General features: G+C 34.9%; 1 protein-coding gene across 1 annotated transcript; it reads right to left on the reverse strand.

Moving 5' to 3' along the window:
• Positions 1-1,768: 1,768 nt before the first annotated feature.
• LOC18442677 (myb family transcription factor EFM) lies at positions 1,769-5,044 on the reverse strand. The gene is made up of 5 exons (XM_006852891.4): positions 4,788-5,044; positions 4,124-4,323; positions 3,232-3,574; positions 2,503-2,579; positions 1,769-2,396 (listed from the first exon to the last, which is right to left on the reverse strand). Exons 1-5 carry the CDS (start codon positions 5,023-5,025, stop codon positions 2,094-2,096), a joined length of 1,161 nt encoding a protein of 386 aa, XP_006852953.1. The 5' UTR covers positions 5,026-5,044; the 3' UTR covers positions 1,769-2,093.
• Positions 5,045-17,527: the final 12,483 nt, after the last annotated feature.

The following is a 17,527-nucleotide window of genomic DNA, read 5'->3' on the forward strand; positions in this document are numbered from 1 at the left end:
AAAATTTTTCTTTTATTTATTTATCCTCTTTTTGTTTCAGATTCATAATTATGGTGATATAGATGAAAGACCTCCGCAATTTTGAATCCTTGAAGTAACAGGTGCCTCCCTAGACACACCGAAACCCTACCAATAAAATAATGCACATACCAATAAAATAATACACAATATCCATTGCTGGCCAACACAAGATATTTAGCATGTGGACATGTCAAGTACTTAAGATAAGGGAAGAATGTAAGATAGATTCCTCCATTGAACTAAGTTTCACACTAAACAACAGTTGGTCAATCCACCCCTATCTTCTTCTCTATCTAAAATGAGTTGTTTAATCAAGTAATAGCCTAATTAGATAATCAACAAGAAAGAACTTCCTCTAAACCCTATGTTGAAAGCTACCCATGGTTTTACAACAATTGATTTCCTTATAATTTACAAAAAATGTTCCTTTCAAAGACCTCTATTCATGTGGATTCCCTAGATTTCCCCCAAGAGATATGAATCAATGTTTTTGGATTATTTCCATGAGCATGACTCTTCTATCACAGCTTTCCTCTTGCCTCTTAGGAAGCCAAACACATAGCCTTCTTAGCTTAATTATTCATTTATTTAATCTTTTTTCTTTGTTTTGTTTGCCCATTGGAATCATGTGGGGGCCGGCCCACCATTGGCGTGCTCGATATGTAAAAAAAAGAAAGAAATAAAATGTCAATATCTTTATTTTTACTATATATTTTTTACAGCATGAAACAAAATATGCAAAAAGACAAATTTTTGATGGATACCTAATTTTAGAGAAGAATCAACTTTGGTCATTATCTAGTCCAAGGGCCAAGGTATAACAACCATCACTTCAAAATTACGATCTTTTGGAAGATATCAACAGTGGTAAAAAGCACAAATGCATTGTCATTTGTCAAAGCACATAGAAGCCTCAGTGGTCATGATGGTTTGATTCATCTTGACCGTCCACTCCAATAGATATCCCAATCAAGCAAAGCATGGAGTGGACCCACACTTGATAGTGGGTGGGATCCGCTCTTAGATTTGTCCGTATGAAGAAATGGATGGTCTAGATGTACCAAGGACATAGATTCGTCCGTTTGAATGAATGGATGGTCTAGATGCCCAAAGGACATGGAAAGCCAAGCACTGTCACATAAAATTATACTTTTGTTCTCTAATTTCTCTCCAGTTAGCATGAGCTGTTCTATACACTGGTTGGAGCTTTTCTCTCAAGCGGATAATGTCACTGGCCTAGGATCAATATAGGCAGGACAGGTTAAAGGGAAAGGGGTGATTTGAATGGCCGAGAATGACTGACAATTGAACCAACATTTTTTGTGCACAACTGCACATCTATCTTCTTCTTTCTTTTTTATTTGGAGTGCCTAGTTGAATCCAACATGTGTTCAAGATTTGGGTTCATCATGACCCCACATTTTCTAAAAATGATACAAATACAATCGTTCATTTGTGTCTCCTTCAATCTGCGCCATCCAGCATACACTGCTACCTGTGCAAGCACACACCACAGGAGAGGGAAATCATATGAGCTTCTAAAGAGCAAACTCACTTGGGATTTCTTTTTGTTCCATAACTATATCATGAAATTTAAACCTTTTGCTTATCAACTGGAATAAGAAAACAAATTCTCCCATGTATCATAAACAATAGAAGGCAGCATTCCTCTGTTGTACCTATGGAAAATTTACAAAAAAACAAATGATATTACAGAAAAGAACAGAGAGAGAGAAAGAGAGAGATGTATCCCGAATGTCATTATTCTTTTCATTATCTACTCATATCATCTTTTACACAGAAAGAAGACCAGGAAAGGTTCTATGGACAGTCAAAACCCATGCTCCTCAGATACACTCGGTGGATGTTTACATAAAACCTCCTTATACATAAAAAAGAGTAAAAAAACAACAAAATAAGAGAGAGAACTATAAGTATGCAAAATCTCTCTGCCCAAGCTCTTTCAACTGATGACTGAGCCCAAGCACCCCTGGGGACATGTTGATAACCCTCTATGGGTCATCAACTCCTCTGTTTCTTTATGTCATTATTCGATAATTTTTTGTTTTGAGTTAATTGGTTTCTTCATCAGATAAACCATCTTCTTCTCCCCCGCTATCTCCACCATTAACAGATGTTCGGGCTTTTCCTGGATATTGAAATGGACCTTGAGGAGAACCAGACTGTGAGGAAGCGGTTTTTTTCACGAGTTGGAAGCTTTGTGAAGAAGAACCAGAAGCAGTAGAAGAAGTTTGGTTGTATAATTTATCATGGGGAACCCAAAGGTTGCTCAAGAGAACCAATGGAGGGTTTTGCTGGTTAGAATTTGCTGAAGAAACTGACACATTTGGGCGCCTAGTATGCAATCGATACTTCTGCAATTCATAAAAATGGGGAGATTGTAAAGACAAATTTGCAAATAAAACCACCAAAATTATAACTAAAACAAAGGAAAAAGAAATTTTAATGCATAATATCCACCTGCAAATGACTTTTCACTTCATCATTTGTCAAGCCATCAACCTTCATCAGCTCTCTGATCTGCTTTGGTGTGGCCACTGTGGAACAATCCAAAGAATAAACATAAGAACAAGTTTCAAAAGCAAACTTTGGATGAATTTTCTTGCTATTTCATTGTATTCAGTTGTAAACCAGAAAACCCATTTCAACAAAACTAATAATCGATTGTAAATTAACCAACTCATTTCGGTGAATTGAATGATTCCTTCAATTAGTATCCATTTTGGTTTCTTATTTCATTCCAGCACCATATGGGTCTCTGAATTGCTTAGAACACAATGAAAATCACATTTTTTTGCTTCTTTTCCTATTTTAACTTTGATTGTTTTCTGTCTTTGCATGCATCACTTATCTACTCAGTGGTGAACCATTACAGTTCATTGAACCAGAGACCTCCATTTTACTTCTTCCTTCCATTTACTCTGTCAAATTCAACAGTCCCCACACTTAATTAATCTTCACTGTTTTCTAATCCAAATAAACTCCATTGAATCCAAGTTTCTCATTACAATTGAAGCTTTCTAGAGAAACACAGAGAAGACATCCTTGAATAATAATCTAAGAGAGGTCCTGAAAGAGAGAGCGATAGGGTTTTGACAACTTGGAGAGAGAAACAAGCACAGAGAGAGAGAGAGAGAGAGAGAGAGAGCCAGAGATGTAAAACATAGAAAGAGATTAATGAAAACTTACCCTGAGATCCACCGAGTTGTTGCAGAGCATTGACAAAGCGGCGGTGCAATTCAGGAGACCAGCACCTCCTAGCCTTCCTCTGAAGGGCAGACTGAGAAGAACCCGCATTCCCTCTGCAACTCCCTTTTGGAGACACATGCCCCAATTCCTTAATACCACCATTAGAGAGCGAAAGATCGACAATATCATTTTCTTCTTTCCTGACTAGGCCATTGCCATTCCCATTTCCATTAAGAGGAACAAAAGCTCCACCACTATTCCTATACCTGCCTATGGTATACGCCTTCTCCCCAAAATCTGTTTTCTGCAACTCCTCTGATGGAGCTTCATACTCATCGAGTTTCTGATATTGTAAGAGTGAAATAAAAATAGAGAAGTTATTACAAACTATAAAGAATCAAATACAAACTCAAAATAGAAAGGTAAGGGAAAAAACACAGACTGATAACTATTACGCCTATAATAATAAACAAGATGCTTTCTATAACCCAATTGGGAAAAGGAAACAGCAAAAATGGAAAGCATCTCTCTCTCTCTCTCTCTCTCTCTCTCTCTCTCTCTCTCTCTCTCCATTAAACATAGCAAAGGAAACGAGAAACCGACTTCAATTCTTTTGGAAAGAGAATCCAGAAATAACAGAATGAGGGAAAAAATAGAAATAGGTGTTACAAAAAACTTACTGCTTTAAAATCCATGGATCAAAAGACCGCCCATAAAAAATAAAAATAAAATTCTAGGCAGGATGAAAGGGAAAAAAAACCCAAAAAGACGAAGAAGAACAAAGGGAGCGAAACTATTTTTCCTTGAAGAAAAGAAAGCTCCCAATACCCAGAAAATAGGAAAATCCTTTATGCTTATTTTAAGAAGCCATTTGTTATTATTAATCCTTTACCTCTTTCTTCTCCTCCGAGTTATCAGAGTTATCACTCCACAGTTGTGCAGAGCTCATCCAGTTCATCTTGTCCTTGCAATCTCTCTCGGCTTTCGCTTCATTTTCTCTCTCTTCCTGTGCCTTTTTGATCGGTATAAATTCTTCAAGCACAGGGCCTCTCAATCTGCATTGCCTTGCCTGTTCCTTCAAATCATCGATTGCTATTCACCAAAACAAAATGAACAAAAAATAAGTAAAATCACAAAAACAAAGGAACAAAAAATAAATAAAATCACAAAAACAAAATCAGCAATACCGAAGAAAGAAAAATACTTAATTCCAATCCATATGTACCTTCTCATAATCCAAAAACAAAGGAAAAAAAAAAACCCAAAAGAAAAAAGCCAACAACTTTCGACCACATCCACAATTTGACAAAATGAAAAGGTAAATTCCAAAAAACCCAATACAATTCCCATCATACGAATACTTACAACTAACCAGAAACAGATAATAAATCCAAAATGAAAACAAAAACTAAAAGAAAAAAGAGTAAAGGAGAAAAAACCCATAAATATTAAGAAAAAGTAGGCAAAAAAACCCAAAAAAAGAAAAAAAAAAACCAAATCAATGAAATTTCATACTGCATAGCTAAAAAAACAAAACAATAAAAAAGAAAACCCACCATCATTCAATAGAAGCATGCAGAGAGGTAGCTCTCTTTTAAAGACATCAATCTTCCTCCTCTCCTCTTCCAAACAAGCAACAAGCTCCTCAATCCTCACAACCCTGTCCACCCCATTTCCCCCCACCTCAAGAACAGCCTTGAAAAACCGCTCATTCGCCCCAGATGGCTTCGAAAACCGCTCTTCACCCTTACAGGGCGGTTTATAATCCAAACTAAGCTCAGAAGGAGACCCCATTTCCCAATCTCCACAGATCTAATGCCCCAAGAAACCCCAATTAATAGACCCAATAGTGGTTTTGGGTTCTTAAAAAAACCAGAATAAAAGAGATACCAATCGTGGTTGTGGGGTTTCAGATGATGGTGTAAAGGATCTGTAAGAAAAAAAAACCCAGGGAATATATACACGAAAATATGAAGGGTTGCAATAAAATAGAAAGATCCTTTTTATTAGTGGATTTACGGACGGTTTTCAAGGTCGTGGCGTCGCATAATTTTGTACCTTTGTATTTTGAGAAACCACTTTTTATCACCAAAAATACCGCTTTTAATTATTGAAAAACTCCATTTTTGCACCTTTAAGTCCCCCAAAACGGTTTTTTTCTGCTAAAAAACTGCTTTTTAATGCTAAACCGGGGTTATTTCAAATGAAAAACTAAGGGTGATATGAGATTCCGATAAGGTAGAATCTCCAATAAAAATATTTAAAATCAAATTAAATTTATATTTTACTTTTATTCAATTTTTTTCCAAGATTCTTTGGAGTAGGTAGGGCTATACCGAAAAGAGGTGGATTTTTTTTTTCCTTTTTTTTTTTGACCTTTTTTATGGCCTTTAGGTTTCGTGGTGTGAAATTACAAAATTGCCCTTAACATCAATTGGACGAATGTAAATGAGGGTATGAGAAAGTTGAGAACTTTTTATAAATTACCATAATGATCCTTATGGTGAGTGGTCCCATAGTGGTTGGCTTTTTCTTTGGAAGTTTTCTTCACTTCCCAATCTCCCCATTGTTGCAAATGCACTGCATGATTTAATTGCTAGTTTTGTCATTGAATTATGCTACATTCTAATGCTAATCTTTCCCACTAAAATGTACTGAATTTTTATGCTTGTTTTTCTCACCCATGTTTTTTTATGTAGGTTTTGAGCTTAGAATTTGAACCTCGAGGTCGAACGCAGAAGCACCGTACTGCAGTATGAGTTTTTTTTATTTTTCTAGGGTCATTGTAGGTAAGAATATTACAGCTAAGGTGTGAGTGTCGTCAAAATTATGTGTGCCATTGGGCTGTTGATTCCTGACAAAATAAGAAATTTTCATAAAAAGCAACGTCGCGCATTAAATTTGGCCAAAACAAAGTCGTTTCATTTCTTGGATAAACATTGAAGACCTTTTGTGACATTTGGTCTCAAAATTCAGCATGAATTTGCCAAGAATCGAAGTCGATAACCGTAAATTTTCTAAAGTTAGGTACACTTTAATTTTCTTTGCACTCCACATGGCCAAATTCCAGTATGGAATCCAAGCTTTCAGTTACCAAAACCAAAACAATGTAGTTATGCTAATCCTATAACTTTTCATGGCTCTAACTCTATCCACAATGTTCATTTTTCATTTATGCCCCGTTCGGGAAGGATGAATCCTTTCCTTGGATTTCAAAATCCAAAACTTTCTACATTTTCGATGCTTAGAATTATCAAATCCTGAAGTTTGAAAATTTTAGATTCTTAATTTCCTCACAAAACTTTTAAGTAGTTTCCTTCACATTCTATACCATCCTTCAGCCCCAAGGGAATAGAACTGTCATTTACACTAAGTTAACTTTTGAAACTCCATTTCAAATTTGTAGATCATTTCCCTTCATCGAGTCCCAGGAAGAATAGAACCATGTCATTTACTATGAAGCTTGGGGCATTGAGTTGGAAAAATGTACGCCACACATCAATAGCATGGCATATAGTAAGCCTAGCAACATCCACATTCCTTAGTAGGATGTTGCAAACTATATACTCCTTGAGACTATATATAAATATGTACTCCTTGGAGTATATAGTGTAACTAATGGTTGTGCTCACAACTTGTAAAAACTAAAAAATGCCTTTCTTGTAAAAGAAGTAGGTAAGTTTACGTTGCAACCTTATACTATAAAAGTATGTTGCACGTCAAAAATCCAATAAAAATTGTATCTTGTGACGAGTTTTTAGGCAGTCTATTTTCAAGATTTATAAATGTTTATAAATTTATTTGATTTACACTGTTTTTTAAATTCTAAACTTCATAATTAAAATTAAAGTTAAAATTTCAAATCATTGTAAGATTTTCGACATCATCGGAGATATAAATCTTATTTGTATGGTATAATGTAGGCACCTTATGCAAACCCCACCCACAAAATAATAATAAAATATGCTCACTTAACCACTCTTCACAATATACCAAGGAGAATATCGTCATTCTATTTATAAACGGGGGCACTTTAGTCATCTTCCATGGAGATGAAGAGCTCTGTGTTATTAAATTACCATTTTTGACCTCGCGGCCTTTCGGGGAACGAAAGGGTGGGAATGTCCGGCGAGGTCCGAACGATTGTACTTGACGAATAAACTAACGACACGTGGCATAGATTCCTTAGATTCTTTGGCGGTTTCGAGAGAATCGTCGTCGCTGATTGCTCGTGATTCGTCCGTCAAACCACCGCTGCCCATCGCCGCATCGACTCGTCCACGAACCGCCACGTGTTATAAGAATCACGACGTCTGGTTTTTAGAGAGAGAAAGTCGGGTTTAGAGAGAGAAAGTGTGGTTCGCGGGGGATCGGCTTCGACGCGTCGCTGCCGCCAAGACACGTGGAGACGGAATCCGCGTTAGAGAGAGAATACGATGAGAAAAAAGACTAGCTTTTTAGAGAGAGAAAGGGTGGTTTTTAGAGAGAGAAAGAGGGGGGAAGAGGATAAGGATGGGGAAGAACGGGTGGGGCCCGGGATTCGATATCATAAGTTGGAGATGCTTTTAGAGAGGGAAAATGACAACTATTTACAGCCGTCAGATTCCACGAACGCCAGTATCTCTCTCTATCACTATCTTTCCACAAGCGCACCAGTATCTCTCTCTATCACTATCTTTCTCTCTTTTAAGATTCCAATTCCCACCACCATCCCTATCTCTCTCTCTCTCTCCGAAATGACCACTTTTACAGCCAGATTCCAATTTTCTCTCCCTAACTCATGCCACTTTCTCTCTCTAAGTCTAGCCACTTTCTCTCTCTAACTCTAACAGACAAGTTTCTCTCTCTAAGACCGATTTTCTCTCTCTAAAACTCTCATCACTCCCTCACCCCCAACTCTCATTTTCTATTGCTTTCTCTCACTTTGCTTCTTTCCATAATTACCTTTTTCACTCTTTAAAAACCCAATTCTCTCTCTCACTGATTAAAATGTCTTTCTCTCTCTCTCTCTGGATGTGCCCATTTTTATTGTAAAGTATCTTTTTTTATCACTAATCACCAGCATCTCTCTCACTAAAGAAACGCCTTTACAATTATTGAGCTCTCATCTTCGAATTCCACAGCTAATCTCTCTCTAATTGCAAACGTCTCTTTAGATGGTTCTCTCCCTTTCTATTCCTAATCTGTCTCTTTCTCTCTCTAAAAAGAGAACAATTTCTCTACATCAGTTTCTCTCTCTAGAAAGAGAACTGAAAAATCTTTCTACTTTTCTCGCTCCATTGAAACTACAAACCCCTCTTTCAAGTTTCGGAATCCGAGAACCTCTCTCTTATTCTCTTCAGGTTTGTTATATATTCTCTCTCTAACTGTCACATTATTCTCTCTCTAACTATCACAATATTCTCTCTCTAAGCATTGAGGCAAAATCGGATTCCCTTCTCTCACGTCAAAGTAAAATTCACAGATTCCACGGTATCCCATAATATGCTTTCTCAGTCATTGGATTCCAGACACGTCCTTCTCTCTCTAAGCATACACCAACCGTCTCTCTCACCAAAAAAAGGTTTTTGTGACCCTCTCTCTCTCTAGATTCCTCGCAAAACAGATACCAGTCTTCCTCTCTTCCTCTCTCTTGTTTTATTATCCTGTACCTTCTTGTGGCTCGACTCTGTGTCAAATGATGCGTAGATAAAATTAAAATATTTTTTGAGAAAGTTATAATTTAAGAAGATAATGTCTAAAAGAAAAGTTTACATAAGGTTGCAGAATTACTCAAAAATCCTTTTTAGGTTGTTTAGATGTGGGAAAACTCTCTCATTGATCATTTCGACAACGAGATGTATGAATATATAAAAAAAAAAAAAAAAATTCGAGTTTTTGGAATAGTATATCTTACCACACATTATCTAGAACGTTTATTTCTAAGATTTTAATGTATTTATAGATCTACTTGATTTGAACTATTTTTAAAATTTAAAATTTCATAATTAGATATGAAAATAGATTCTCAAATTATCATAAGAATTTTTATATGAAAATTATACTTATGATAAAATTTTGAGGTGCGCTTTAATTTGATTGTTTATGGTTGCAACTTTATGCAAACTATAGCAAGTCCAAATCTCTTGTCAAAAGAATTATCAGATAGGTTGAAGTTTCTTTTACTCTGGTAATTTTTTTAAAAAAAAATTACTCAAATATCCGAATTGAATATTGAGAACCCTGAACAAACCGGGGAGCTAGTGCTTCACCAATTTGACCCGACCAAGAGCCCCCAATCATAACCAAGAATAATCACCATCATCATCATCATCCAAGCATAACACACAATAATACATTTCAAAATTACTAAAAATGCCTATGTCCACTCATGTTCTTGTCTCATATGCAATTTGGACATTTATGAAAATATATTTTCAAGAGGCAAATGAGTAAAATGGAAATTAAATAAAAAATTATTTATTTCGATTTTTTTTAGTCATTTAATGATTTGACAAGGATTTTGGCAAGTATAGAAAAATTTGGGCGGTTCAAATTATAACCACCCTGTTAGACAATGATTTTGGTTAACCACTTGGGTATTATAAAAAAATTATATAAAATCTCAAAAAATAAGGAGTTTTATTTGTAATGTATTATTTTTTAATATTTTTCATCATTTGACAAAGATTGGAAATTGTTTTGGCCATTAAAACTTATTTTTATATTTTTTTTCATATTTTTTTAAAAAAATTCAAAAATACCCTTAAGCACAAACAGATTATTTAAAATCCATATTTTTCCTTAATTTTCAACTTCATTATGGATGTACTTTGTTTAATCATGCTTTAAATATATTTTTATATTTTATTAGATTTGGTTTTGTATTTTTTATTTCTTTACACATTTTTTTGATCTCCCATGACTTGCTCGGTTAGGCCTGTTGAACGGTTGGTTTATCGGTTGTGGTTTATCGATTGGTATCGAGTAATCGTTTCCAGCCCCATTTCCAGCTAACTGTACCGATTTGATTTTTCCTATAATGATTTTGATTCTTTAATATAAATTTTTTCATATTTCATAAAACTTATAAAAAATAAATATCTAGTTATTTTAATCGTATTTTTCCCCTAGGAAACCTTATATTTTCATATATGATATTTGTAAGGAGAATGAGGGCGATCCAGATTAACCAAACAGGAGCTAAGGCTAGTGGGGATGAGGACCAACAAGTACATGGATAAGTGGGAAAGGCAACCTACTTTTCCAAGTAAAAAGAACGGCAAATAAAAAAAGAGAAAGAGAAGAAAGAGAATGGGATTCGTTCGAAAGAAGTTAAATCTGACCCAGTCGTACACCCACTTTTAAGTTTTCAAAGAGCTTGTCTCTCTATTCTCTCTCTCTCTTTTCTCTTTTCTATTATATAGTTTTCTATCTCATTTGATTATTTCTCTCTTTTCTCGTTGCTCTTTTCTATTATATAGTTTTCTATCTCATTTGATTATTTCTCTCTCTAGAGGCATTGGCAACAAAATTTGGATGGCCCATCTTGCCCCTTACTTTGACTTGTAGGATTTTGATTAAAAATGGTAACCACCGTAAGAAGGGACACCAATCGGAGTCCTATCTCACTATTGCACTGATTTGATAGGTCGGATTGCGATTTTGAATTTATCCAAAAATCAATTAAAAAAATTAAAAAGATAATGATATCAGGCAATTCTTAGAAGACTAAAATAAACCCCCTTTTGAATATGATTCAGCTTGAATTTTAAGGATTTAAAACCCTAGATAAATCTGCAACGATGAAAGAGTAAGATGGGTAAATAACTATTTCGAAAGAAAGAAAGAAAAAAAAAAAAAGATGGTAGAGAGAACTAAATCCAAATGATCGTTAGAGTGAGAGGGCCATAAGCTAAATCAAGGTTGAAAGAATAACGCCCAATAACAAAATGAACCAAAGTTTAAAAAAAATAAGTGGGTGGATCGTTTACCTACAAATCAATATTAGATCGTTGGATCGGTGATCCGATCGGTTTGGATCGATTTGAATTAATGATTAAAAAAATATAAATAAATAAATTAAATTAAATTAAATTATATTTGAAAGCAGTTATGGGGTGGGGATCGATAAGAATAGGGGGTTTCACAATAGTAGTAGCGAGGCACAATAGAAATAGCCAATAGAGAGTAGAGAGAGAAAGTAGAGTAGAGAGAGAAAATAAGGATGGTGGGGTCAGGGTGTGCATTCTTGGGGCCAATGAGAAGAAAAATGCGTAAAGAAAGAGAATCTTCGTCGCGGTTCGCCGCGTCGGTTTGGCAGCGAGTGACGTGGTAGAATATGAGTTGGGACCCGCAAAGGATTCCTGTCCACCCGTGTCGCGTCCGCCTTCCTCGTTTCGGGACACGTGCCGTGTCTAAGCTGAAAAAGAGGGGGACGCCTCGCTTCCCACGCCCCACCTCTCATTTTTTTAGTTGGGATAAAGAATTGTAGTTTTTGGTGTGTGTGGTTTGCGCATTGAGAAAGTAGCTCTCTCTCTCTAAACTCATTAGCTTTCTCTTTCTCTCTCTAATTTAATAATCCATTTTCTCTCTCTTCCCCCCTCTCTCTCTAGACTGGTTTATTAATTCAGGTTCGATACCTTACAGCAACGGTACGAAGGGGAGTGATTCTCCTCTCTCGAAACCCAAGCTAATTGACTAGTGCTTTGGTAATGAATAATGTGACTCTCCATCTCCCTAGAATTCGTTAGGCCTGACGAAGAGCATTTATAAAAAATGTTAAGAATATTCTCGAAAGAGTTATTTTTTTTTTGGGGTAGGTATGATCATTCTCTTTCTAATTTTAACCTGGATTTTTATTGCCCCAATTAGGCTACAACCACCTTGAGTGTTCAAACCATGCCTCTTCCATTTGAATTGGGTGAGGTCACTCTAATCCGGACCCGACCCGAGACTTGAGAGGTAGACTTGATCCGAGTATGAGTATGGGTTAAAAAATTGGATATGTGGATTAGGTTAATATCCAAATTTTGGACCTGAACACTATTCGGGTTCAGGTCTTGGTCTAATAATATTTTTTGATCGAACCTGGACCTCGATCCAACCTGTTGTCATACCTAGCCATCGCTCTCTAGTGCTTGACTTTGCCTTTTTCTCTCTCGTCTTTGGTCATTTTTAAATGGGAAATTGCTCTCTCTCTCTCTCAAGCCACCATAGGATATTACCTCACCTTCTCAAGTGCTCTCTACTTTTTAAGTCTTAACAGATAGGGATTAAGATTCCACAAATATAAGCATTACTTTCAAATGCTGTGCGGTCTTTTTTTACATGGAGATGAGAGAGAGAGAGAGGGTATTTGTCTCTGAATGATGAAAATGTTAGAGAGAGAAAGAGAGAGTTGGGAATCGACCTAAAATGATGAAACTGAACATAATGGAGGGGACCGTTTAGTCTCCAACAGAGGCTACACACTTTATGCCATGGGCTGCACACACCAACAGTAATCAATTCCTAAGGAGCATCTCTATGGATTCTCATGATTTTGGTCATTTTATTATTTATCATGGGTGCTTTGGCAATTTACCCCTCCTTCAAGTCAATATTTTTTTACCAACACAGCCTGAGTAACCCCTGTCAAAAACCTTTCCCCTCTTCAAATTCGCATAGCATTTTCTAGAATACCAAAAATACCCTTGGCACAATATTTAATAAAATACCAAAAATACCCTTGGATAAAGCGGTTGAGATGAGATCCTTGGGAATTATTCTTGGTTGTAATGCACCTGCGTTTGGCTACCTGCCTTATCTCATGATTCCCATGTCAACAAAATGAATAAACAAGTTCATCAAATAATTATTTATTCCCTAGTTATAAAAATCAATTGAATAATGGATTAGTGAGTCAATAAATAAATAAGATTCTCAATCTTTAGTAGGAATTCAAGTTCTTATCCATTGTCATCATGACTTGGGAGCTTCTTTACTTAATATTAGTTAAATAGGGAAAAGGCTTCATGGCAGTAAAAAAAAAAAAAATTTCATTAGATAAATTTTTTTTTTGGATGTGGAGATGCGACTTTTGACTTGGGGGAGTTATTTATTTCTCCAAAAAAAAAAAAAAAAAACTTGGGACTCTCTCTCTCTCTCTAAATAAGGATTCCAAAGTTCCAAAGCAAGTTACTTGATTTGTTTGGGTGTGAAGATGCCACTTTTGACTTTTAATTAGAAAGGAGGTCTCTCTTTCTCTATAGTAAATGTCTGTTCCAAAGCAAGTAATTTGTTTTGTATGGATGTGGGGTTGCCACTTTTGACTTTTAAGTGGAAGGGGGGTAGAAAGAGAAAGTGAAGGGTAGAGAGAGAAAGTTTCTCTCTCTACAGTTTTTGCACTCTCATCCAGTACGCATGATAGGACTTTTTGTAACAAGGAAAAGAATCTTCCACCCAACCCTAATGATTACAAGGCAAAGGTAACCCCTTTTGTGAAGCAATGAAGAAGGTGTTGGTCTTGTGGGAGTCCATGATGGATGGTGGTTGCTGTGTTCCTTCATTTATAAGTCCATGCCCTGTGCCTCAAGTGCCACTCTCCTTTTTATGTTCTTCACTTTCTAGGCCTTTTTCCATTGACTACATGAAACCCAGTGTTGTTTTTTTCTGCACTCCACTGCTTTTTGGAATTTTCACCTGAACCATATGGGATCAGGAACTTTTTTTGTTATCTTATATGATCCTCATGTGTCTAATTTGTGTGTGTGTGTGAGAGACCGACTTTCAATATGTAAAATGGAATAGAGTGAGTGCGACTTTGAATTATGTAAAATGGAAAAGAGAGAGAAAGAGAGATTTTGAATGTTTAAAATGGATGAGAGAGAAGTATTTTGAGGGTGAGACCCCATTCATTTACTAATATTTAAGAAGGCATCAAGGGCACTCTTTTGATCCACATTTGTAGCTTTTCGTGTCTCTTACTCCCAGAGACTAGTACGACTCGTTGAAGTGACCAAGTCTAAGGCTTTCACAATTTGTTTTCCATAGGCACCGTACGCTTAGGATTTTAATTTTGTAGAGAGAAATAAGGGGCACGAAAAAATCTGGCTCCGATTCCTACAGGGCAAAAACAATCGGATTCGCGGCGTGGGAGAAGAGAGAGAGAGAGAGAGAGCACATACAGGGAAAGGAAAGAATGATAGAATTTTGACGAAAATGATGAGAGTTTAAAAATGGAATAGTTGTGCTACTGTTATAAGCAGTGTTGGAAAAGTCGACTACTCGGCCCATGTCCCCAGCACGCGTGCTCGCCCGAGTTTGAGTAACTCGGCCCGTCCAGACCTCTAGCACCTGAAAATTATTAAAAATTTAAAAAATAAAAAATCTCAATAAATAGGAAAAATATATTTAAAATAAAATTTAACAAAACACAACAAATTGTAGTTAAAAAGTAGCAAATGTTTTAAAAAAGGTGAGAAAATGTAAATATAAGTATTTATGGCCAAAATACTTTCTAATATTTGCCAAAGGATAAAAAACTTAAATAAACATGTTTCAAATATATTTCTTATTTTTTAAAATATTTTTTATAATTATTTTAATTTGGTTTTCTTTAAATACCCGAGTTGGACTCCAATCGAGACAACTGCTCTGCAAGGGCCCAAGCCCGAGAAAATCGGCTGAGTAGAGATTGCTCGGCCGACTTTGCAAATGCTGGTTATAAGTCTAATCCGGCAAGGAATTCAATAAGGACCTGGTTTCAATGTGACTGATGCCGCATATGTAAAAATGCATGCCTCTTAATAAATCTATTTTTGAGATGGATTTTAAGACTTAATTTTTAAAGACATGTAATCTCTAACATGGAGATCATGAATATGAATAAATAAATAAATTTTAAAAACTAAAAATAATAATTTTAGTAAAAAAACATCTGAATAGCTAGTTTCCATTTTAAAATAGATGCTTCACACTTTCTGAATGCATATCTAGAAATGCAGTCCAGCCCGCAACAATTCTCCATGCAGTAAATTTATGTCTATGGGTAATAATGCGAAGGCTGTGTGACGTCGTCCAGGTAGCCTGTTCCAGCCTTATTTTTATCTACCATTAACGGCATTTTAAAGAAGGAAATATTTTATATAAAGTTGCAAGCATAGTTAGCAAGTTGGGAAGATAAATATAACAGCTCCCCATAAAATCGAAAATAAATCGTTCTTATTTAAAAAGTTAAATGAAAAATCGAGTAAAAAATACGGATTGACAAAAATACTTTATGTAAAAATATCACAAATATATCAGACTAGGCTCAAAAAATCGGAGTGAAAAAAAAGACATAGTTTAAAATAAAATTAAGCAGAAATTAAAATAAAATTAAGAAAAAATTAAAATAAAATTAAGTAGAAATAAAAAAATAAACTGATAAGTTGCTGACAAATATACGATATGAATTTTCTCATTAAATGCTTTAACAAACATCACACATACTTTAGTACATGACGCAAAAAAGAAAAAGAAAGCAATGTGAGATAAGTAGAATTGAGTTGAGTATATTCATTTCTCTCTCCGTATGGTGATCGTCCCTTTATAACCATACTGAAACAATGGGAAAATGTACACCTTTTTTGGTTATCCGAGCAATAAACACAGTAGACCAAGAAGAAACATAGAACAAGAAGACGAACAATATACAGAGTGAGAGAGAAGCAAACACAAAATCTTCCATAAAGAAACACAAAGTGAGAGAGAGAGCATGCATAAGCACATAAAAACAATATGGACATAAAATCTCTAAGAAGATGAAGAACACGATGGATCTAAACCCGAATCCAAGATTTCCAATCATGAGTTAAGTTTGGAGATTGAGAGGGCTTTTTTTTTTTGAAGTTTTTGTTTTAAGGATTTACTAATCTAAGATTTCTAATCATTAATTAGGATTAGGGATTGAGCTCTAATTTAATTTTATTCTTTTATTTATTTTTATTACTCTTTTAACTTTTGTTTTAAGGATTTAAGATGTACAAATTATGATAATCTAGCTCTTTGAACCCTAATTTGAATGGATTTTTTGGTGGAATTTGCCAAGTCAAAATTTGAGGATTTTTTATTCAATGATTTTTATGATATTTTATTCTAATTTAATTCAATGGATTTGAGCATAACCCTAAGATAATCAACCCTAACAATATAATTGGGGATAAAAATTGATTTTTTAGGGAATTTTTTTTTTTGGAAATAATGTATTTTTACTTTTTAGAAAGCATGGAAATAACAATTACACAAAACAGGAAAAAAAAATTTGCCTTCTAGAAAAGAAAAAATATTGTATTAAGAAGGCAAAGTTTTTTTGGACCGATTCTTTCATAAAGATTGAAAGGCGCATTTTAAAGGTTTATGTGAAAAAAGCGCATATTTTTTCAATTCTTTTAAAAAAAAAGTCACAGTTTTAAACGTTTTTGTAAAAAACCCTGTACTTTTTTTTTAAAAAGTCACGTTTTAAATGCCGACTTGCTAACTATAATTGCAACCTTAAAATGTAGAATTGTACATGCACTTCTAAATCTATAAGAAAAAGTTGTTTTAATGTTGAAAAACCCTCTAATTGATCATCTAGACATCGAGATGCATGAATATAAAAGAAAAACATTGAGTCTCAAAAATAGTGCATCTTACAAAACAATATCTAGACCATCCATTTTTAAGATTTTCATATGTTTATAGATTTACTTGATTTTAACTATTTTTGAAGTTTAAAATTATATAATTAGATACGAAAATATAATTTCAGATAATCCTAAAGAAAATTTAGACCAAAATTACATATTATGATAAAATTTGGAGGTGCGCCTCAATTGGATTGTTTAAGGTTGCAACCTTATAGAAACCACACCCTTTAAAAAATAGGCACTCAAAAATCATATAAAAGCTCTTGACAATATCCATATTTTTCTGCCGATAACAGCAAACGAGCCTTTTCTTTTATCAGCAAAACCCCCTCTTGGCGGCATGGGGTTTAATTCCTGAAAAGGTATCACAGAAAAGTGACACATCAAGTAGTATGACACTTAATTGAGACAGTTTTAAGGGAGCTTTATTTCTAACCTGAAAAAACAGAATGTCGAAACAACGCGTAAATGGTTAACACAACATTGACAAAATTTGTTCACGGGAATTTACTGATGAGAACTGAAATTTTGAAAGCCTCCCTGTTCTTTTTAGCTTTGTTTCAGTTAATGAAAGGAAAAACTCAGAAATTGCTAAGAAAACTTCACAAATCACAAAAGAAAAATTATTGGATGTATTCCTTTTTAGTTTTTTTTACGAACGATTT

The sequence above is a fragment of the Amborella trichopoda genome, chromosome 13 (genome assembly GCF_054954075.1).
Source record: "Amborella trichopoda isolate Santa Cruz 75 chromosome 13, AtrichopodaSantaCruz75HAP2 v2.0, whole genome shotgun sequence".
NCBI lineage: Eukaryota > Viridiplantae > Streptophyta > Magnoliopsida > Amborellales > Amborellaceae > Amborella > Amborella trichopoda.